General features: G+C 37.9%; 4 protein-coding genes and 1 long non-coding RNA gene across 6 annotated transcripts; 2 read left to right on the forward strand and 3 right to left on the reverse strand.

Annotated features, from left to right (window-relative positions):
* Nucleotides 1-6391: 6391 nt before the first annotated feature.
* atp5mf (ATP synthase membrane subunit f) lies at nt 6392-8385 on the forward strand. The gene is made up of 4 exons (XM_024271522.1): nt 6392-6537; nt 6984-7091; nt 8046-8162; nt 8230-8385. Exons 1-4 carry the CDS (start codon nt 6522-6524, stop codon nt 8256-8258), a joined length of 270 nt encoding a protein of 89 aa, XP_024127290.1. The 5' UTR covers nt 6392-6521; the 3' UTR covers nt 8259-8385.
* A 91-nt stretch (nt 8386-8476) lies between these two features.
* On the reverse strand, nt 8477-13595 carry cpsf4 (cleavage and polyadenylation specific factor 4). Its single transcript, XM_024271518.2, has 8 exons — nt 12950-13595; nt 12767-12817; nt 11168-11320; nt 10991-11086; nt 10822-10915; nt 10663-10735; nt 10417-10575; nt 8477-8850 (listed from the first exon to the last, which is right to left on the reverse strand). Exons 1-8 carry the CDS (start codon nt 13050-13052, stop codon nt 8782-8784), a joined length of 798 nt encoding a protein of 265 aa, XP_024127286.1. The 5' UTR covers nt 13053-13595; the 3' UTR covers nt 8477-8781.
* Nucleotides 12887-17876, forward strand: LOC118599075. Its single transcript, XR_004948358.1, has 2 exons — nt 12887-13039; nt 15914-17876. It is a non-coding gene; the product is annotated as an uncharacterized LOC118599075 (long non-coding RNA).
* Nucleotides 14500-18351, reverse strand: shmt1 (serine hydroxymethyltransferase 1 (soluble)). Its single transcript, XM_024271515.1, has 12 exons — nt 18199-18351; nt 17401-17527; nt 17170-17315; nt 16983-17098; nt 16414-16574; nt 16188-16269; nt 15903-16115; nt 15720-15833; nt 15522-15644; nt 15338-15454; nt 15103-15213; nt 14500-15011 (listed from the first exon to the last, which is right to left on the reverse strand). The coding sequence occupies exons 2-12, from the start codon at nt 17491-17493 to the stop codon at nt 14839-14841; spliced, it is 1449 nt and encodes a 482-aa protein (XP_024127283.1). The 5' UTR covers nt 17494-17527; nt 18199-18351; the 3' UTR covers nt 14500-14838.
* Nucleotides 18352-19484: 1133 nt separating this feature from the next.
* Nucleotides 19485-23876, reverse strand: pdap1b (pdgfa associated protein 1b). 2 transcript variants are annotated; one of them, XM_024271520.2, is made up of 6 exons: nt 23712-23869; nt 23373-23464; nt 22001-22108; nt 21746-21867; nt 21396-21547; nt 19485-20023 (listed from the first exon to the last, which is right to left on the reverse strand). In XM_024271520.2, the coding sequence occupies exons 1-6, from the start codon at nt 23722-23724 to the stop codon at nt 19959-19961; spliced, it is 552 nt and encodes a 183-aa protein (XP_024127288.1). In that variant the 5' UTR covers nt 23725-23869; the 3' UTR covers nt 19485-19958. The 2 variants fall into 2 exon arrangements, with proteins under 2 accessions (XP_024127288.1, XP_024127287.1); XM_024271519.2 differs by having other exon boundaries at nt 21396-21867; nt 23712-23876.
* Between the last annotated feature and the right edge of the window lie 114 nt (nt 23877-23990).

Here is a 23990-nt window from a genome sequence, read left to right on the forward strand (position 1 = left end):
TTGTGAATCAGGAATGCAAATGACAAAAACTATCAAGCGTGGCATATAAGTCACAAGCACCACGCTCCACTCCCTTGCAGACATCTAGATCCATGTGAGCTGACATCTGTCTCCAAACTGTACAGCTGGATATCTCCAATATTGATGGCCATTTTTGTTGCACTAGTAAAGTTAGGTTAGAAGTGTGAGGGGCTGTAAGTTAGCAGGAGAGCTTTTAAACAGAGGGAGGAAGGGGGGTGGGGTTGCTCTGCACCAACAGTCCAACCCACAACTCGGAGGTAAATTTCGAATGAGTTCCTGCCGCTCTGCAGAAACTATATCTTAGAAAACAACATGATTTTCTTTTTTCTTTTTTTTTTTTGGCTGAGGGCATAATCACAATTAAATCAAACCACTGGGGGTGATTTTTAAATAAATCAAAAAGCAATCAGAGTGGAACTTTTATACTGTAATTTTACTCAAATGTATGAAAATTTCAATGAAAAAGTTTATTGCAAATGACTAAAATTCCTTTCCTGGAGCTATAAAACCTAAACAACATAGATGAAGGATACAGAACTAAAGATTTGCTGTAGAATAATATATTACTTGATAGTGATGCTGTAAGGTTATTTCACAACCTGATGGATCTCATTTTTCTTCATACTTTCAGCTACTTTTTCAGTTCTCACCTCCATTTATCTTAGTTTCTAGACTATTTACTATTTTTGATTAAAATAAAGGATTATGCTGAGGGCACACATGTGGGGTTTTGCATCAAAATCAAATTCAGAATGAGAGATAAATTGAAAAGCATTGAAAGAGATAAAAACGGAGGACAAATCTGCAAAATCATCAAGTATCATCAAATCATCAAATCTGCAAGTATGGAACCATGGCTGAACATGGACGGAGAGGAAGAGCAGCTCTTTAAAGGTCATTGGAGTGGTGGAGACTGGCTGACTCTTCCTGTCCTTTATCCTCCATCTCCTCCGATAATTCTATCCTCCTTTGTACTCCATTGTTTCAGCCTTGTCGTCTTTCATCCCTGTCTCATCTCTTCTTCACCCCTCCCTCCCCTCCATGCCTTGTTCTTTCTCCCTCCACCTCTCTCCAACTTCAAAGAGTCGTCTCGGTGGAGGACCTGAAGGGCCTGCCTCTTGAGGTGGAATAAAACCGTCCGTCCCTCTGTGTTGTTGATGGTGAGTGTGGATGTGAGCACAGCTGGCAGACTCTCCTTTGTAGTTCTGAGCCCATATGGCAGCACTGGAGCAAAGAAACAACCCATAAACAAGCAGGTGAGCCTGGAACACGGATCATTTCAGCTCCTGGCTCCCCGTGTGATTACACCACAGTGTCAGGGGAGGCCTTTACAGCCAGAGTTTGTGCTGCATGGACGCTCGGTGTCTGCCCGCATGAGTGCGCCGGTGTTTGGGAACGTGCCACCGCTGAAGGCGTGTGCAGTTGTCCCAGTGGTGCAGGAAGTGATGGGATTAGAGATGTGGAGATCACACAGGAGAAGATGTTGAGTCAACATGAAGAGCCACTGTCTGACCTTGATGAAGCGCAGAGATGATCCATCCATCCATTCATCCATCAATCCATCTATTCATCCATCCATCCATTCATCCATCAATCCATCTATTCATCCATCCATCCATTCATCCATCAATCCATCTATTCATCCATCCATCCCTACATCCATCCATCCATCCATCCATCCCTAGAACCCACTGAATCCCTTTCAGGGTGGGATTGCTGGAGCCATCCCAGCTACTTCCTGAACAGGTTGTCAGTCTGTTGCAGAGCCGTGCACTTCAACACACTCACACACACACAGTCATTTAGAGATACCAGTTAACCTATGAAGTATGGTTTTGGACTGAGGAAGGAAGCCAGAGTGCCAAATTATAAGCTGGCCAACCAAATGCCTCAACAAAAGCACGTTGAACGTTTGAAAAGTTTGATTGACGGATTCTCATGAACCCATTTTCATCTGATTGGTGAGAGGGGTTGCCACAGAAACTATAACTCTGGTCAGTTTGGACCAATCTCTGCTTATTGACATCTTCTGGCTTCAACATGGCGACATCCGTATTGCGGGGAAAAAAAAGGGAACTGAACTGACTATTTGATTGGATCCAGCAGTAAGTGTCAGTCCAGTTCTTATTTACAGTCACTGGTCCTACAATAGCTTAAGAGGGCGTGGTTTGTTTTTCCCGCCATTTTTCTACTTTCTAGAAAAGATCCTGTCTAGATCGCCACAATAAAAGCCCTTAAAAACAGAGAAAGTGCAAAGTGACTGGACCACATCTTTGTATGGCATAGTTTCACCAACTACCTCTCAGTTTTTAATCAATCCTTTAACACCAGAGCTCCAGTGTTTATGTTCTTTGATTTACTGTAACTTTTCAACCGTTGACACGATCAATGAAATTCCAGTAGATTCTGAAGGCGTGAGTCGCTCTTCTCCTTCAGAATCTACTGGAATGATGTTAATCGTGTTGAACAGTTACAGTATGGTAAAGATTTTGTATTTAAGTGATGACGTCACATGTGTTAAAGTGTTAACTCATAACCTGTTAGCAAAAATCACCCAAACTCACCTTTTTCTTGTTTCTGTATATGAGAACTTTTTAGTGATCGGTTTAAAACTTAAAGAGGTTAAAAAAACACATTTCTATCATTTGTTTAACCAAAAACCTTTCATCTCAGTGATCTTCATCTCCTAAACTCCTGCATTACAAATTTTCTTCTTACATTTATGACGTGTGCTCCGAACTTGTAGGTCTGCACTTCAGTTTTTCACACAAAAGAACAATTTTCAATAGAAGTTCTGCCAAGCTAAAATAAGCTTGACCTGAATGTTCTAGAACTATAGGTCTTCTTTAAACATTTTAATTATCAAGGAAATAACTCTGAACTCTGTAATATTTACAACTCCAGCTGTAAACAGTCACAAGAGAAATCAACAATTTCATGGATCCAGAACTTGAAAAGTCAGGCTGTTCCAGAACAGAACTTTATTGTCCTGAGACCAACACAGAAGAAAGATAATTGTCTCTTCAGGCTCTTGGTTCTTTAAAGTTCACCAGTTTGAGTCTGCGCCTCCTTCCCAGCTTCCTCAGGTGGTTTCCATGACACAGACTGAGGCGTCTGACAACAAATGTGGGTGAAAACCAGCAGGAGACTCAGCAGAGATGGAGAGCAGACTGGAATGAAAGGATTCTTGCTGGGCTGGTTTCAGATTGTGACCTTTTTCAGACCAAAGTGTGTTTTGTTGATGTGCTAGAACACTTTTTCATGTATGAATTTACTTTACGTTCTGAACAGTGTTGTGCTTCTCTTCTTTGTTGATGTCCGCTTGATTTATTTTTAGTGATGTCAAAACAAATTGATGTTGAACAGTTTGTCTGATTTGCTTTCTGCAGATGTAAATTCAAAATCCAGCTCTAATCATCTTCTGATTTGTTGTATAATCGTTCTCAGACGTGTTTTAATTATGATTTTGCTATTTTTAGCCAAAATAAAAAACCTGTCGTTTTCTAGGACATAGTTCCTGCAGAGTGGCAGGAGTTCATTAGAAATCTACCTCTGAGTTGTGGGCGGGACTGTTGGCACAGAGTAACCCCGCCCCTCCTTTCCTCCTCATTGCTGAGAGCTCTATGTTTCCACGCTTTCCTGCGAGCTTACATCCTCTCAGATCCTCAACCTAACATTACTGATGCAAAAAAATGGCGAGCAATATTGGAGCTATCCAGCCGTACAGTTTGAAGCTCAGACGAGGAAAACAAAGACGTTCATGGATCTGTTGGATGCATCAGACTAGAGCAGGAAGCTTGTGGCCCCGCCCAGTGAATTATTTACATCACAAATAAACTCTTTTTTACCCGCATTTTTTCATCTACTCATGATTCATGACAATTTGAATAAAGAAATACTCATGAATGGAATCTTAAGCTTAATTTTCCTTATATATGTTCTCCATTATCAGAAAAATGCCACAAGAACAAGTTAAAAAACACTTAGTGTGGATCTAAACTTTGGCACCAGAACAATGTTATAAATGATCCACGTTGAGAGCACACAGAGAAGCAGAAAAGAAGAAGAAATGGTTTGATGAAGGTCGTTAAAGAGATGCAGGGAAATCCATCACATTAAGCAAAGAGGAGGATTCTTGGGTGACGTCCAGAGACACATCTCCACCCTCTGTTGGTGGTGGTGGTGGGGGGGCGGATCGGTTTATCGATTAGTTGCTGATTGGAGCAGAGACATGAACTTCTACATTCACCTCTGCCACTCGCTCTCAAACCCCGGCCTGGGTAACTAACAGCATCTTTAGCAGAAGTAGGAGGCTGTTGAGATGTTCATTGATCAGCTGCTGCCCCCCTCCCTGTAGAAAACCTGTTTCTCTGAGCATCAGGAGACCTGAACACAGCAATCGCTCCAGGCTATGATTACAAACTACAGGAAATCTGACACACGTATTAAAGGAGACAGACGTGAACATTAAAGGCTGCAATACTCTCCTGTAAATTAACACCAGAGGATGTTTTTCAACCCCCCCCCCTCCACCCCCCACAGCACCACCACCTTCTAAAGGTTATCAGAGCTTTTACTGTATTTACCTCTAGATCTGGAGGGTTCTTGGTTGGAAGGTTCTTAAAAAAGTGAAGATCAATTCTCCAGGGAGAGTTGTTATGCTGTAATATGATACAATGAGACGGAATTTTAAATCAATTTTAATTTTCAAATGCATTAAGGAGCCTCTTGTTCAATAGAAATGAGGGTTTTCAGACTTTTTTTGCATTTTTTTCAATATTTTAAGCAATTAAACACTTTACATGATACATAATTCAAACCAAAATCTTATTTTTATCAATATTCTCTACTGCAAAGGTTTTGAGGTGCAGCCTAAAAGGATTTCTTTTCAAAGAGGATCATTCTTCTTCTTCAGTTAACAGGTTTGTGGAGCTAATTCAGGCTAAGATGTGCAGCACTAGAACAGCTCTGAGCAAAAGACCCGAGTGGAACGACCAACAGGTACAGAACAGAGTGATCATGCATGATTCATTCTTAACAAAACATTTCTGAACCCACCGGCCTCTTCAAGCTAATCCACATCACATTTCCACTGCATGAACAATGTGAAAGTAACTACTGGAAAAAAGATGCACAGGAAACAAGAGATGGAGAAGAATCACACGTCTGTGCTAAAATGTTCTCGAGCTCACGTGTGTTTGAATATTTGCTGAGTTGTGGAGTCACCGAGCAGCATGGTGCTCTCGTCTTCACTCAGAAGGAAAGACGCGGGCTCCATTTGATTACAGCTTTAAATCTTGAAGACTTTACCAGAGCTGAAGAGTCTCCATCACGACGGAACAGAGATTTACAAGCAACCAGAAATATAAATGTCTGGAAAACTGCACTTCTTCTAAAATACACCTGTTCTTGAAGAAATGCACGTTAGAACTAAATGTTTTTTTTTTAAGTTAAAGTAATTTGATTTATTTATTTGATTTAGAGCTATAATTAGCTGATAAACTCAACTGAAATATAAAAGTCAATTAAAGATGACACACATCACTGCAGCTAAATTTAATGAAAAAGCAAAAAATTGAGTGAATATTCATTTAAACAGTTCATCAAACCACGAAATGAAGTGAAAAAAACATTAATAATATTTAAAAAATGAAGAAGATAGCTTGAAGAAACACAACTTGTTAATGTCTTCAAAGAATAAAAAGGGCTAATGATGCTAAAGTTGTCAAACTAAATCCTTGATTCTAAATTATTTGCTGTATTTCACCTGAAATGCAGCTGATAAAAGTAAAATGATGTGAAGAGTGTTTAATGAACTCTGATAGCGATGGATGCAGTAAAAGCTGCCAATGTGTTAATTAGGCAGAACTCCTGCTGCTGTTCGCTAATGGAAACACCTGAAACCGGTTAAAGAAGAGCAAAGTGTTCTAGTGTGAAACATCCAGAGAATGCCCCTGCATGCTCAATATTTGACCAGAAATAAACACAAAAACGGAAAAATAAAAAAAACAAGGTTTGTCACAGATTGTCGTGTTCTCAGTGTTACAGATTTCCAAATCCTTTCAACAGAGATGTTACATACCTACAAATAAACAATTTTGTTATTATGATCTAAATTCTTGTAACTATAGATGTTTATACAACATTAATTTATATTAAATTGTATGTTTTGTTGTCTTTCTTAGAACAAAATGATGTTATAACTTACATAAACAGTGTGAAATTTTTAATCTAGCAAAAATTCTATTTTTTTTTAAACATATTTTTTATTTCTTTAACATAAAGAAATAACATGAAACTAAATGATACCTGAAATAATATTGAACATTTTAAGAATACAAAGTATAAAAATTATGGCAAAAAACTGGTCTTTACATTGAATGAAAGCAGATTTTGTGGAGGGTGCCCTCTGGTGGCCTAACTTAAAAACTCACAGTGATGACCCATAATGCACTTCTCCGTTTTTTCCCATCATTCTCAGCAACAGATCTCCGGTCACGATGGCGGACAGACCAGGTAAAATGTCCTCTGCCGTGAAAATCGAATGAGTTCTTCAGTTTGCATTTGTTGTCATTTTTATGTGGGTTTAAAGAATGTTTGGTTTGATGTCTGGGTATTTAAAAGTCGAAAAGAGAAGCGTGTTTGTGTTTTATTGGTGAACGGAGGCCATGCTAACCGTCCGGCTCACTTCAAGGTCTTCGAGTGTCACCGATAGAACTGCCGATTATGTTTATCCGTGTACGGCGCTTAGAGGAGATATACATCAATTTTTAGACTATTAGTTTGAATAAAACTTTTTAATGTTGTCTTTTAGCATGTGTAGCTTAATATACAGAGGTGTTTTGATTTGGTTAGCCGATTAGCCTAACAAGAACCTTAACTTTGTACTGAGCTGCAGCTGCAGGTTGATTCTATAACATTAGTGCTCCTGCTGCAGCTTAAACATTTTGTTTTACCCCCAGTTCCCGTGGTGGAGAAGCGCCTGATGGATGTGAAACTGGGAGAGCTGGGAACCTGGCTGGGAGGACGAGACTTCACCCCTAACGGCATCATCCAGGCCATCCGCCGAGGTGACTGCAGACACACATCTGACCAAGGACCTGAAGGAAAACGCTCTAAATACAGATCCAGTTCTAATCTGCGAACAGTATCTAATGTCTCAGTAGTTTCATGTCAAATTATGTAAATTTGAATGCAGGTAGAATATAAACATTTACATTTCTGTAGGTTTTTTGCTGGTAGTTGTTGGCCTTCGCATAAACCAGTTTGCCTATTGACTGATCATTAAGGTTTCCAACTCACCAACATAGATAGACTAAACTAAATTCAATTTACCATTTAATTAAATAAGAATTTATTCATTCAAATTTGATTTGAAAATGTTTTATCATGAAAAGTAATTGTTTCCAATTGAATCTCACAGGAACAACATTGTTTAATTTTCTGAGAGATTTGACAGATGGATTTAGCAAATTGAACTCATTAATCCCTAGATTCATTACCAACTATATAACTGAATTCAGTATTTTTTAAGTTCTAGGTGATGCCAAATTAAGTGGAGTCCTGAATTGAATGGCACATCACAAATTAGTGACAGAATAAAGTGAAAAACATTTCTTTTAAGTCAATATTAAAGATTTGAATTGTCTCACCTTTTTAGAGCATGATTTTTTTCCCCTCTAAATGAAATGAAAACTGGTATTTTTAATAGTTTTGGCTGTTGTACATAAAATGTGCTTTTATTTGCAGCAGTTAGTACAAAAATGAAAAACTTTTGAATTAAATTGTTGCTGTGAAAACCTTAAATCCCTGTTTAATTATTAATGACCAGCAACACTAAACAGATGTTTTATTATGCAATATTATTTCATTGAATGAAATCAAGAGAGCAGTAGGAGTTAATTCATTTTGTTGCTTGTTTAACCTAAAATAAATAAATAAAAAATCAAATTTAAATAGATTTTCACTGCTTTGAGTGAGTCAGAAATAATGAAGCTGGTCAACAAAGCGTCTTTTTCTTTCAGGCCACGACAGATACTACAACAAGTACATCAATGTGAAGAAGGGGGGCATTGGCGGCGTGGCCATGCTTTTGGCTGGATACGTGGCCATCAGCTACTTGTGGGAATACGACCACATAAGTAAGAGATTTGCACCATCTGGACTTTATTTTTCCTGGTTCACTGAACATCTTGTGTCTTCTGGTAGAACACGACCGCTGGAGGAAGTACCACTGAGTCCCAGCAGCCGTCTGACCATCAGGGGTGGAACTTCACATCCTGGCACCCCCCCCTGCTTCTTCTACTCTCAGCTGTGTTGATAATGTGTGACTGTTGTGACCAATTAAAGAAAATACCAGTTTCATGTTCCAGTGAGTTTGTTTAGCTAAAGATCTGTGGGGTTTGATGGGAAAATCAGTGTGTGAAAGAGGAGCTCTAATCATACAAACTGCTTGTGTTTCCATTCAAACTATGGATCATCACTCAGATTTATTAGGAAATGACAGGACAGTAGCACTTGAGTGAAGAACTGACGAGACTCCTACCAGCAAAAACCGCATGGCACCTTGAGAGGCTGGGAACTGGAACTACATTTTTTTAAAGCGCACATCATTAAGTCCAGACTTTCGATTGAAAATTGTTCTATCGTCCACATCCTGCGAGGGTTACTTCTCCTCTGTGTGAATTCCCACAGGAGAAAGTTTTAAGTCTGTTCAGGAGCCTCCTTCCGTCCGCTGAGGCAGCACGCTGCGGCTGAAGGTTACTGTCCACTCAGGAAGGCAAGGTGGCCTTTGGTGCATTTGTTGGCGTAGTGGCCCTTCTCGCCGCACTGCAGACAGAACAACAGTTTACGGTTAACTGCAGAAAGTTTATCTGGGTTCTTAAAAAAAAAACGAAACATCAGAGGGAAATGTGGGGCTTTCATTCAATAAGACAAATGTGGCACAAAATGGAAATGTAAACCCAAAGGTTCAGGGTTTAGAGTAAATAATCTCAAAGACAGGCTCCAATCATCTCTTAAATGCATTATAAAAGCGTTTCCAATAGTATTTTTAGCCTATGTAAAAAAAAACTGGGGAAAAAATAAAATAAAATAATGGATCTCCGATATTGTTCCGAGGCGGAAGTTCTAAGAAACACTTTGAATTTAGCAAAGAAATGTGACCATACAGTGTAATATAATGTTCCATTTGGATTATTCTGATGTGGAGAAACAACAGTGGGCTGAACTTGATATAACTAAAATGTGAATGGATTTAACATTGATTCTTTTTTTACTTGTTTGTACACATATTAAATTTACACTTGATTATCTTGAAGAAATACAAGGAATCTGGAAAACTACACCTACATTGTTCAGTATCAGCTATTTATCAGAGTCACACTGGTGGAAGTTTTGGATAAAGATGTCCTGGATCAATTTTAGGTCAGTGAATCGGATCAGCAACTACAAATTATAATATGAAACAAACTGTAGTTAAAACGATTCACCCATAAAAAGGAAACTTTATTTAGAGGATGCATTGTCAGTTCATTAAATCCACTATTCGATTTTCTTTTGAAGTGCGTCTTGTATTTTTAGACTAAAAATATATGGAGAGAAAATAGACTTATGAGTGTGTAATGCAATCAGTTCTTGAAAATATTTGTATTTTTAATGAGATAAGTGTTTCAAAAATGCTTTTTTGTATCAATTGGCTGGGCATATCTGTTTAAAAAGTGGGAAAACGTCAAGTTTTCACCAGATAATCACAATCTAAGTTCAAAGTGACCAATAAAACACTCTGATAATAGCATTCTAGCAGCATTTAAATGAATTACTTAGACTAATATTTCTTCTCTGAGACGTGAAGAGTCTTACCTTAGAATTGTGCATAAATGTGGTTTTGTGTGCGTAACAAGCGATTCGTGTGATTTTTAAAGATTTGTGTAATTTAGTTTCAAGCTGTTGTAATTTTAATTTGTGCATCTGTAAATTGTATTTTTACAATTCATAATTGTACTTATGCACAAAACATATTGTACGAGTAACAAATCAAGAATTCTACACACAAATTGGGGCTAGTCCCTTTTTTTGTCCCAAAAAATATCTCTTTTGTTGTTTTTTTTGTTCAAGAGTTTATCACTTTATTCATATAAGCTGCATTTTTGTTCAGTTTAATTGATCACTTATGGGGAAACAGTTTTTCATAACTTAATAAAACGGGTTTTAAGACAGAAATTGGACAAAGATTTATCTTTAAATAAATTGCTTTGAGCTAGAATTCAAATCAAACAGTACATTTGTGAATAAAAGTGGAATTGTTTTGCTAGTCTGTTTAGGAGCCTCGAGGGTAATCCGCCCCATGTTACTCACTGCAACGACAGAACACGAGCAGAGCCTCAGAGGACTCACCTTGTAACAGGTGACCTGGTCGAGAGGTCGGGGTCCTCTGTTGGCATTCATGTTGTTTTGATGAGAAATGATGTTGGTGTTGTTCTGCTGCCGCTGGCCCGGACTGGAGTTGGTCAGCTGGATGAGGGAAAGACACGAGCGTCCGCTGGAAGCTGCAGTCTGAGGCAGAGAGTGAGCACAGAGCTGTAACAGACGCCCAGAAATAAAAGCATTTGAGGTTGTTGCATCTTGAATGGATTTTCCTACCTTTCCCTGGTTTTGGATTTGCAGTGGTAGAGGAGGCTGTTCGGACGTTCCCATAGGCAACTCAAAACGCGGGCTGCAGAGGAACATTCATCACCACATGATGTTGCTCACATACAGAACTTATTCAAACGAAAAACAGGAGCAGAAATGATGACTTACTGCATAAATTTACAGGATTTGCCTTCTGGACAGAAACCAATCAGATAATTCACACAGATCACTCTTCTCGTGTGTCTGTGTCTGCAGTCAGGACCTGAGAGGAAAGAAGGGCAAAGCTGGAGATCACTGAAACAAATGCAGACCATAAAACCACCCACATGGACCTTACCGTGTTTGCAGAAACCTCTGTCGTACCAGGGACAGTCTTTGATCTTAGACTCTGGATCGATGTGCAGGAAGGGACATTCCTTGTTGCTGCACTCACCTGAGAGCAAACACAATCCATTAAACACGTTTGTTCATCAATGAAAGAGTTTTTTTAGACGAGGAAGTTGAGTGAACTCACCAAACTTTGAGTAGAAGTAGCATTCAGGCATCTTGGTCATGTCGTACTCGTGCAGAAACTCACACTGGTCTCCCTTCTTGCAGAGCCCTCGGAGCCAGTGCTTACACACCACCGTCTTCTCCCCGCTGATGTGACGGAACGGACACATTCCACCTGAGACACACACAGCTTTGTGGATTCACACATGCAGGGAACAATTTCCTCACTTTATATGACAGAGTGACTCATCAAAGCCTCACAAAAATGATTAGAGATAAAGTTTAATATCTGCAGAATTGATTTCTTTTTACCCAAAAAATGTATAAACATGTTTTAGGGTGTCCATTACCAGGACAAGATAAAAAATTAGGGTCACAAAGACAACTGTTAGATTCTTAGTGAAGTCTGTTTAGATGGTTCCAGTGAAGGACGATTCACAGAGCCTCAGAGAATTCATCTGGCTTCTCAAATAAAATAAAACTATTAATAATTCTATCGCAAAATTAATCTTCATTTGAAAAACAGATCCAGTGTTATTTCTAGCAGGAGGGGCAGACGTAGTTGTACTAGTGATCACATCAAGATCTTTAAGCCTTATTTTGCTCACGTCTGCTTTAGTCTGACATGAGTGCATACAGAACGTCACAGTAAGAAAATAACACAATAAATCTTTCATTTAAATATAGAGCTGGAACGGGTGAACTGAACATTAGCTGGGAACAGGCAAACTTCCGAACTAAATTATAATAAAAATGTTAAAAAGTGACTAATCACATGTAGTTTTCTAAATACACACGGACTTATGCTTTTTTCTTGGCTGCATGGACCTGGAGGGAGAATTAGGATTAGGTTAAAATGTCCGACCAAAATTTACCTTTGGCCGCACCTAAAATACGTCCAGCAATGTGCATCACATTAGTCTGGCCGACATACACTTCCATCAGATTTTCTGGAGGTCGCACGTAAATGCGAATAACATCAGCCAAAACTTAATCAGTAAGTCTTCAATCAATAAAACGGTAAATCAGGACTTTACAATCAGAAGTAGACATAAATGTAGATTTGCAACTAAAGCTCTGACTCTGCATTTAAAAAGATAACATGAAATTATTAGTGATTTATTTCATAAAGAAAGACAGTTTGCATAACTGCTGAAAAAATTATAATGAATTTCTTAAAGACATGTTTGAATAGAATGCACTTAATATTCTAAAATATTAATTTATTTGCAAACTTGAGCAAAGAAACATACAAATAAAAATACATTTTAATTTACTTAGTTTACAAAGCTTTAACACATTCAGGAAGGAATTTAAAGCAATACTAATATAAATATTTTTTTTGATTAAGGATGATAAATCTCACAATATTTTTTGATAAATATAGGCACATTTAATTTCTAGTATTTTCATAAAGTGAAAGAAGTTTAACAAGCAATATTTTTGAAGCAGTTTAAATCTGTCTTTAATAGAAAAAAATGACGAAGTTACCACCTACAAAGTAAAAAAAGACAAGAAATAAACAAACATCGCCGTTTTCTTCAAAATAAAAGTTACTAAACGTAAGAAACAATTCAATGGTATCACTGAAGTGCAACAGTTGCTGCTGGAGATGTTTTACCTTTCATACACGCTCCCCTCGTGAAGAACTCGCACACAGCTGAGCCGGACTCTGTAGAAACACCGCATTAAAACCGAACTGACAATAATAATAGAACCCACAGAAGGGAAATTTGACAAAAACTATTTATTGCCAACAAAAAAATATGCTAGCATTAGCATGAGCTAGCATCCATGCACTTACTGTCCATGCCGGGAAACGGCAGCGGCTGCGCCCCCAGCTGCTGCTCCACGGCGATCTCCAGGTCGAACTTGATGTGATCCACATTTGCTAGTAGGTCCTGCATGTTTGGCTTGAGTGGGTCGATTTCAAAGCACAGAATTATGTGGTTTACTTCAATTAAGATAGCTTAGCCTCGAAACTGTTAGCCGGCGGTTCCCTCATTAGCCAGCTAAAGTGGCTAACGGGGCTAGCCAGGCGAAACGAACAAGCGGAAAACGATTAAATGACGTAAAGATCACCGAGGTTTTTATATCAGCTGTCTCCAAACAAACAGGTGAACATGGCTTAATATTTTTGTCTCCAAATCGAGGTTGTGTTTGAGGACGCGCGCACGTTGACCTCTGACCTCTGACGGATTCAGACAGAACTAAACGATTGTCGAGCAAGCCGATCGATGTATCTGTCTTTCTAGTTTTTATTTTTTTTTTGAGCAAACCCGTTAACTTAAGGCCAATTTCCACTTTAAAATGAACCCCAAAGGCGATTGAAAATATTTTGTATTATTATTTAGATTTTTTTGACAAAAGTTGAAATTTACAACATATGAAACAGTTGTGCAAAGTGATCAACAAATTACAATTTGAACAGTCACATATTAAATGTAAAGATAAAGTAATATACAAAAGTAATAAAAAAGACACTTAAAAAAATAACAAAAATAAAATTAAATAAAACAAAGGAAATAGAAAGACATGATGAACAATAAATTAGGGGTTATCAAAAAGCTGTAAATCACATATAATATCTTCAAGTTTCAGAGCATGTTTATTTTCCATTAGGTTTATGGATGAAAATAATAAGCAAAGTTCTTTATAAAATGTTAAAAAAAAGATGGTCTTTTGTGTATATAAAATTAGCCCAGGATAATTCTAACATTTAAGATCAGTTCTGTCATTTCAAGATTATTATTTAGAAATACATGTGAATAGATCTAACTATTTAGGACTTCTAAGGATTTGTTTTAAACTGCAAAATAAATGAATTCTGCAAATGTAACACACCTTGAATTCAATAGTAATTATTTTAGTAATTAATATACATGAAATCACTCACATGCAGTAAATGTCTTACTTTCTTAAATTTCACTTATTTTGGTCTGTCTGTTAATTTATAAAGTTTATCACAGAAAAGAAAGAAAAAAGCAGAATTAAAGTTAAATTCAAATGATTTAACACAACAGTTTGAAATATGTTCTCTGTTTAACATGCATTTACAGCTAAATTAAAAAGTATTTGATCTTTTATTGACTGTAACCTTGCTCCTGAGCCAGACTGTGAAACAGGAAGTGACTCATTTTGAATTTTGTACAGTCCAGTGGGTTTGATCTGCTAGTTTTAGGATGGACACCTTCAGAAGCTTCAGAAATTAGTAATTGTTTAGCATTTTATTGCCACATGGAAGCACGATGAGACGACACAGTATGTTCACATTAAAATAAGGTTTATATTTATATAAAGAGAGAAGCTTTTATTTTGTTTGTCTAGTGGAGAGAGAAAAACAGTATTCATGGGTGACTTCATAAAAGCTTTTTATTAAATCAAATTTAAAACACAGTAAATGAGTTACTCATGGAATGTTTTTGGAATTAATTTACTAAAAATGTGAACTCCACTCATAAGGGAGAAGAAAAAGTCAATGTTTTGATCGTAACATCTAAAAGATGTGAATCCCAAGTAAAACATCAGGACTCTGTAACAATACTAAATCATTAAACAATGACATTTGCTTAAAATTTTCTCCAATAAAAACAAATCTATTGAAATTAAAAAGTGAGGAATGCTTTAAAGTTAGGTGACTCCCATCTGTGAAACGTTTAAACACTAAAACTACAGTCCAGCCGTCTTCTGGCCTCACAGTTCGGGCAGGCCGGGCATGGGGAACTGCCCGGCGAAATCCTCCACCTCTGCTCTCAGCGCCGCTACTCGCTCCTGAAACTTCTCTCCCTGATTGAGAGCCTGGACAAACTCCTTCAGATTGGCTTTGGGATCCAGGCTCCTCTGCACCTCCAGGGTCAGCTCCACACCTACAGGAAAAATATTGGAGAAAGTCCAGTTTAGCTAGAGAAATATCACTTCCGCATGCTTCTTAAAAGCATTACTTGATGGATGTTTTACCTTTGTGGATGAACAAAGCCACCTTCTTAAAGTCTTCTTCCACTAAGCCTCTGGAGGTCAGAGCTGGCGAGCCAAACCTGAGTCCACTGGGGCGCAGAGCGCTCTTGTCCCCTGAAAGAATACAAGAAAAGGTATTTAAAAAGGTTCATTCACTCCGAGCTCAACTCTTAAGAGAACTAGCAAAATGATTAACTCAAGAGCACCCCAGCTTAAGTCTAATTAATAAAGACTTCACCTGGACAGGTGTTCTTATTGCAGGCAATGGCACAGGCCTCCAGCACCTTCTCAGCTCGCCCTCCATCAGTCCCTTTGTTGCGCAAGTCCAGCAGTATCAGGTGGTTGTCAGAACCGCCTTCACAGGAACACAGAACTTCAGAAAACATCCCACAGAGGAATATCCACATAATTAGGGTTCTTACCAGTAACAATCTTGTAGCCGTGGCCTACGAGAGCATTGGACAGAGCCTTACAGTTAGCAAGAACCTGCTGCTGGTAGACCTTGAACTCTGGCGTCATGGCTTGTTTTAGAGCCACAGCAACGCCTGTAAACCAGAGAGCGAGGGAAGGAGATGCAGCAGCTTTCAGGAAGAAAATTTAAGAAAGGAACAAGAGGACACCTGCAATAGCGTGGTTGTGAGGTCCTCCCTGCAGCCCCGGAAACACCGCCTGGTTTATCAACGACTCCAAGTTGTATAGAGTTTCTTTTCCTTTAGCATCAACACTCCTCACACCTGGTTAAGAATCCATTTATTACCAAGAAAACATGAAACATGGATGAAAGTTATTTGGAACATTTTTACCTTTCCTATAGAAGATGACTCCTGAGCGGCAGCCGCGCAGCGTCTTATGGGTTGTCGTGGAAACGATATCACAATGCTCGAAAGGTGACGGCACAACCCCAGCAGCAACCAACCCGCTGATGTGAGCCATATCTCCCATCAGGTAGGCCCCGTTCTCATTAGCAATCTGCTTCAAGCGGGCGTAGTCGAGGTTCCGGGAATAGCAGCTGGTTCCTACGAGCAGAAGGAGACAGTTTTAGAACATTTTATAGCAAACCTGCAGCCTGTGTGTGTGAGTTAAAGAACCTGCAATGATGAGCTTAGGGTGAAAGAGTCGTGCGTTTTCTTGAAGCCTGTCATAGTCGATGTAGCCGGTTTCTTGATTCACCTTGAAAAAAGGAATAGTTTAGGTGGTCTACTCTGAAAATGCATCAATTAGTTGTCACTTTTTTTCATACAGACACATAAATCACTCGTCTTTGAGAAACACCCAGATTCCTAGGTAACAGCCCACATATATACTCGTTTATACCTTATATGGCATGGACTCAAAGAAGATAGATGTTGCAGAGATCTTCTTCTTGTCAGTCATGAAGCCGTGTGTCAGGTGACCTCCATCGGGAAGGTCCAGCCCCATGATCCTGCCATGAGGTTCAACAACAGCCGTGTACACGGCAAAGTTGGCCGGAGAACCTTCCAAAGAAACACAGTAAATGAAATCCATGTTTTGCAGAACCGGCTCCAGAAGAGAAACCGTGAATATGTCAAAAAGTTTAGAAAACATGCTTTATTTTCAATTAAATTTGACTTTTGGTAAATGATATTAGCATTAATTTTCAATGCCTTTTGGGCAGACTCCAGACACTGCCCCCTAAAGGTTGAGATTGGAATTGTGGTTGAGTCTGTACTTTAGATTTCTTTTCCTGCTAATTAAACGATTTATTGGAATTTTGCAGAATACTTTAATTTTTTTTTTTTTTTAAATACTTTAACAAAAGGGGTTATTTTAACTTGAGGGGCCACTTAGATGGTCAGCAGTTTCAAGAGGTTTCTCTAGTAGAAGTTCCATCTCTTAAGATTATTCTCTCAAAGGTACCATACCAGAGTATGGCTGCACGTTGACTCCCCATTTCTCCGGGTCCAGACTAAAGGCCTCCAGTGCTCTCTTCTGACACAGCCTCTCCAGCTCGTCAATGTGCTCTGTGCCACCATAATACCTAAACACACGTTCACAATTGTAATGGGAGGTAGGCAAACTTCAGTGGTCTAGTAATGACTGAATGCTGACCTTTGGCCAGGATAACCTTCAGAGTACTTGTTGTTCATGCAAGATCCCAGAGCTTCAAGAACAGCCCTGCTGGCAAAATTCTCAGATGCTATCAGCTCCAAACCGTACGTCTGCCTCTTCTTTTCTTTCTTTATGATGGAAAAAATCTGAACAGAAACAGAAATGGTGTCGTGACAACAAACGTACAAAAACCACACCGCACATCTGAGAGTGATCCAGGAAGAAACAAACCTCAGGGTCGTTGATGGACAGAGGCTCCAACATCATCTTGTTGTGAGAGTCCCAGGTTTCTTTATTGATGCTGTGGCCATTCGTCAAAGCCATGTTTGTTTCTTTACTGGTTTAAAGTAGATAATATCTACAAATAAAAATAAAATAAAAAGTTTAAGCGAATCAGCTAAACAAATCCACAGAAATACTTATTTAAGGGAAATAAGTGTACATTAACTAGTAAAAGCCACATAAACATGAATAATAAAACACATAATAGCTGTTCAGTGTTTCCAAATACTGTGATAAAGAGACTGCTGACATGCCATCCTCCCAAACTACTGACACATTTCACACAAAAGCTTCACAATCCTCTACTGCCTGACACAAAATGTTTCAACCTCTGTCCTCTGCACAGATATGGTCTCAACGAGTAACCTTTGAACCACGACGGTCCCGTCAAACCAAATTAAAAAACACATTTATTAAAAAAAAAATGCAAAGCATATCTCTGCAAGTTAAGAGTCTCCACATGACTGATCAGCTGCCACAGCGAGCTCGTGCGTTCCATTAGCCATCCTCCATCCAACAGACGGGTACATTTGAAGAAGAAAATCGATTAAAAGTAAAGCGAAGCACGCAACGCGAAAATAATCAGAATAATACTAAAAACTAGTTTAGTTTTGACAGCTGTTAACTAGATATTTGCTAAATATCAGGCGCGTTGCTGCAAAAATAGTATAAAAACCTCCTTGTTGGGCGAGTAGCGAGTACTAACTTGACCAGCTTTGTGTGCTTTTTAGGTAAAAGTTAACTCACTAAACAACAGTTAGACTCCCGCCGAAGTCCCTCGAGAGGATTTAGTTCACACAAAAAAATATTATCTAACAGTGAACAAAGTCCGCGAAACTTCCCACCAATCCGCTCGCGACTTTCTTCTTCTTGAGGCAGCTTGACGGTTTAGAGCGCAACACCGCCACCATGTGGTCGGAGTGAAAACTTGGTTATTTTTATGGTGTGAATACGTTTTTGTAAAAACAAAACAAAAATAGTTTTAAAAAATGATCTTTAATAGTAAAAAATATAAGTAAAGTAATTAATTAAGAGAAAACATTTTGGCTTTAAAATATGCATTATTATTAATTGTTAATTTAAGTTACTAAGTTGTGTTTAAACATTATCAACATGTCTTTCCACAAAATTACTTACTGATTTGAAGTAAATTTAACAGTATTTCTTGATTAAGGATAATGGCCTACACAGTCATTGTAGAGATAAAGTGAAGCCCAAAAATGGTCAAAACATTGGATTTTAACAAAAATGTTATCCTTTCCTAATTTAATAAGAGCAGCTATAAAAGTATGATTTAAAAAAATGGTGAGTGAGTATTTAATAGTGTGGAATTACAACGGAGGCTCATTGAAAGGCAACACTTCTTCACCTTGAGATAGATTTAGAAGTGGAGCCAGAGCTATCACAGAGGCTTGTTTTGATATACTCTGGACTTGTCCTTTTTCACTTCAATGTAAAATGGCAAATATTTCCAACAATAAAGTATTCAACATAACTGTAAGACAATTGATTTTTTAAATACATTTCTATAATGTTTAAAATCAAATTTGTTCCTAAAAGGGGGCGTAACCCTTTGATTAAATTACTATTTTTTTTAAAGATTATTATTCAGTTAAAATTAATATCAGACGATTAAATACCTTTAAATAATTTCTAATATGAACTAGTTGGTCACATGATCTCGGACCTCAACAGTTTATCGTCCGAGTGTTCAGATCTAGAATCTGGGTCTGTGTGGTCACACTACCTTCCACATCTGAGCCCCTCACTGATAACATTTTGAACCCTTTAACACAGCGTTATGTAGAAAAACAAAACATGCTCCAAAGTACAAAAAAATAAGAGTCTTTATATGTTCCATTTAAACATTTAAATGTGTGTTGGCGTCAACACTTTTAATGCAAATGAAGGCTGTTAGGCACTAGGCTTCTTATCTATTAAAATACACATCTGCTGTATTGATTTCCTTTTCTGACCCGATCATGGAGTTTGCTGCATCAAAGGTTAAGGAAGATCAGCTCTGAAAGCAGAACGTGGCTGCAGGACTTTAAGACTAAAAAAAAGACTTATTCAGATTTACAGAGAGCAGAGGTCTGTTACAAAATCAAGCAGAAGAGTTTACAGGTTTGACTTTTTATCATATTAATTTGAAATATTTCCCATGAGTTAGTTATATACAATGCAAGTTCAAAAAAAAAAGTGGCAAAGCTCAATTAGCAAAGTTGGAATTATACAACGAGTATAAGTTGAGCATGAAATAAATCATGAATCATTCGAAGTGTAGGTGAAGACTGATGTATTGTCGTTTGTAGCTTTACTTCCTGAAGGGCCTGAGGTCATTACTCCGGTGCACAACTCCTCTCCACTGGTGGCACCTCGACCGTTTCCGAAATGTTCATAGATACAGTAATGTCAAACACTCTTCATAGAACTTCCTTTAAAAATAGTCAAATATATACTGAGCCAGTCCATGAACAGGTGAAAATCTTTCAGATAAGAACTCTGCATCATTTTAGAGAGAGAGAGTTCATTCCTCTCGCTGCTGCTGCCGCTGCCACCGCCGCCTCTTTAGCTGTGGGAGGAGAAGATGGAGAAACAGCTGCAGGTCAGTACACCAGCATGACCGCCGTCGCTACAGTCCAAAGGTTAGAGTTAAAACAACAGAATACGAAGGATGATGTAACGCCAAAGCTTCAGCATTTACTGCAGATAAAGACCACATCTGATAACATCTCATCTGATGATCAGTGTGAGCTAAAAATGATCATAAACTCTCCATAAAGTGAGTAGAAAAGAACTCCAGAGGCTGTTAGACGTTTCCTGGAGACACGGTTTAAACAGAAATGTTTGCACTATAACATACGTGTGTCAAACAACTTTGGATCTGTCTGAAGTTTTTTTTTTCAGCGATTATAAACTCCTTTGGCCAATTTGAGCAACTTTTTCATCAACTACATTCAAAAATATTGCTTCTTCATGAGCGTATTTAATGAAAACAACCTGAGATATTTGGAAAAGACAATGTCAGGAAACAGGAGCTGAACTAACACAAATTAACATCAATTTGAGAATAATTAGTTGTACTTTTGAGGCTCGATAGCTGCTCTTAACATTTTCGCTGAGCCAAACCATTCCTCTTTTTACAATCATCCCGTAGGACAACAAGTACATTTATCCTGGGAAGAGATTAAAATGCGTGCGGGCAATGCAGCGATGTGCGTCTTTGCCAAAGATATCAACAACATGAATTTCTATCGGCTTTTATACTGATTGCACCTAAAACACAAGCAAATAACATCAGCAAAAATAGAATCCGTTAGAAGAACCTCTGCCCAAATGAAAAGTCAATATTTTGAATAAAACCTCAAATATTGGAGGATTATTCAAATTTGTATTTAGATTTGTGAACGATCTAAGACAGGAAATAAAAAATACAGTTCGGCAGGACATTCCTAAAATAAATATAGTACATTTTTCTTTTGAAATTGATAGTTACCTTTTATTATTTATGTAAAATTGTTACAGACACCGTTAAGCTGTCAGCTTTGCCATTCTAAATGCAAACACCAAAAGTAGTTATTTGCCTTTTCAGCCCTGTTGCCATTTTGTCTGACATCCCTGTGAACAGGGTCAATTAGAGTGAATCTGCCTCTTAGGTAAGCCAAAGCTAGTTTAGTTTGTACAGCAGATTTAATGTACAAAGACAATTCAAAGGGCTTTAATTAAAATGTTAAAACAAAAATTCAAAAAATATATAAGTGATTAATAACATAAAAAATAACTAAATTTAAAGTCAGGTTAAAGTAATAGTTCACAGGATCACACCCAACAAGCAGACAAGAACCTGCTAAACCAGGCTGTAATCCGGTAATTATGGAGTTTTCTTGGCTCAGGAATAATCCATATTTCTTCATCCCAACCCTATCTATAACCAAACTGCTCACCTTTCTTCTCCTCATCTTTCTTTTTTGCTGCCTCCTCTCTCTGTTTTCTAATAATGGCGAGGCGAGCAAGGTCAGCTTTTGCCTGGTCAGTCTTCCCCGCCAAATGCATCTTCATGTAGCGCTCTTTTGCTTTCTGTTTCTCAATTTCTTCCCTGTACAAGAAAAAAAGAGAAAAGCTGTGAACAACCACGACTGTGAGATTTTTTAAACAATAATATTCTACTATATTGCAGCTGGAGTTCCAATTTGAACTATTGGGACTCTCTGTTATAACGTATTGCTTTGAAGGCAAAATTAATTTATTTTTCAAACTAAACCAAAGTTCTTGCTGAATGTTGGCGGAGACAAACCTCTCTCTCCTAGATAACTGCCGAGGTTCATCCAGTTCAATCTGCGTCACCTTTTTGGACTTCTGAGCCACCCTGTTAGGATTCTCGATTTCTATCAACCCTTCCACGCCCGTCTTTTTCCTCTGCAAACACAAATGATACAACAGCTGACATTTTGCAAGATAAAACCCAAAATCTCCATATGTACAAACAACAGAGATGCAGAAAAATGTCAGGAGGAACAGAGTGACGATGAGATGAAGATTCCAGCAGTACCTCAGAGTCATCATCATCACTGTCATCTGAACCAGATCCTGGTAGTTTATCCTCAGATGCGTCTTTCTTCGCTGCTCCTTCATCATCTTCCCCCTCTTCTTGCTCATGCTGAAACAGAAGAAAAAACAAGCAAGCTTAAGTCATGTGCACCTTGCCAAAAATGAAACAAAAAAAGTTAAAGCATTAAGGTTTTCTTTTTGGTAAACCATATAGCTATGAGTGGGATCAGTAGCTTCAGTTCTGCTATTGATCGATATTGAGGGCGAGTCCAGCATGACTTAACCCAGATGGACTTTAGTTGGGTCTTTATTGCACAATTCTAGACTGCTGTGGGTTTGTCCAAGGATGCAGTTTTTCCTTCACTGCAGATCTTTGGCTGCTCTTTCGGTTAATCCTTAATGTATTTGGGCTGCAGTTTTCCTCTGTATTAGAAAAGATGTTTCAGTGTTTTTGTGTTTGTCACCATCCTGTCTCCTCTGGTCTCTGTAAATATGCCCAGTTACAGTACAGGAGGTAACACAGCATATCCTTAAGTGTATCCTTAATATGTTGGTCAATTATTCAAGCCATTACTGACATCAACAAATTAAACAACTGAAACAAAGTGGACGAGAATGGTTGCCAACAACGTCAAATAATCAAATATTTTCCTTTTTTTTATGCATCACTGATGTACAATCTCAGCATTAATTTAAACATAAGCATAATAGGGATATAATTACATTTGTTCACCTTTTCAAGCAAAAACTTTAAATTTGTGACAAACTTCACAATTCAGTGTGTCGCATATTGTTTGTTTATGTACAAATATGTCTGTTCATATATTTATTAATCGATTAATCGATGCATCCAACCAGATCGGTCTGTCTGATGCAATTTGTTAACCGAACTGACATAAACAATAAAAAAAACATTTCAAAATGAAATGATCTATAATCGATATTAAAATTCTAATTGATTTATTTGTTTTTTTACTGCTTAATCATTCAAAGTTTGATGTATTGTATCTATGTATAGATGTGCATCTCTTTTGCTTGTATTCTTTAGCTCCGTTTGTTTTGATTGCTTAAAATAAACAATTCCCAAATCCAAATTTACAGTTAGAAAAAGCTGACTTAAGTACTCTGGATAAAAATAACTCAAGATTATAATAATAAAACCTAAAGGCAAATTTATTTTTTCATTTCCTCTATTGGCTAAATTAAGCGTGTATTTAATGAAACTATCAGCAATCATGGTTTTAAAACTAGCACGTTCAACATTAGTCACTCTGTGTGAGAGTGTTTTCCAACAGGAAAAAGCTGACGTAAGATATTAGAGGCAATGGCGCCACTGACGCCTGAACTGAAGAACATCTCAATTAAACCCGAACCTTTTTCCTCTCCTTTTCTGCTTTCATCTGAGCATCTATTTCCTCGGGGCTGGTGTAAGTCCGCATGCGACCCTTGTGGCCACCTTTTCTACCTGAAACGAAAACCACGTTAAAATGGCATCAAACACACATTTGAAAACTATTTGAGTAACAAAAACACGAAAGAGAAAAGGTAATGGTACGGTTAAATTGAACTGAATACTGTTTAACTGGTGTAACTAGGCGTTTTAACTAAATTCAGAGCACAAGTATAGCTTTTTTGGGTGGCTAACAACAGGCTAACACGTGTAGAAAAATGTACTAAAAGCATTATAAAATAAGATTGGGGTCCATTCTTACCTCCTTTAGGCATTTTTGTAAACAAATTCTTTAGAAAATCTATACAATCTAGTTAATAAAAGTTAACGATAACTGAAAACTACAATGCTAATAAAGCGGCATAAACCAACAACTGGCTAAATTCACAGTCGGTGAACGCAGTGGGCACTCTTAGTACGCCAACGATTTGCCTGTCAAAAATGGTTAGTTTCAATGAGTTTATCGTAGAAACAATAAGTGTATTCGTTTATTAAAACGAAACAAACATTTTGAATTAAATTTCTATTCATTTAGCTAAAT

This window comes from Oryzias melastigma, linkage group LG8 (assembly GCF_002922805.2).
Source record: "Oryzias melastigma strain HK-1 linkage group LG8, ASM292280v2, whole genome shotgun sequence".
Classification (NCBI taxonomy): Eukaryota; Metazoa; Chordata; class Actinopteri; order Beloniformes; family Adrianichthyidae; genus Oryzias; species Oryzias melastigma.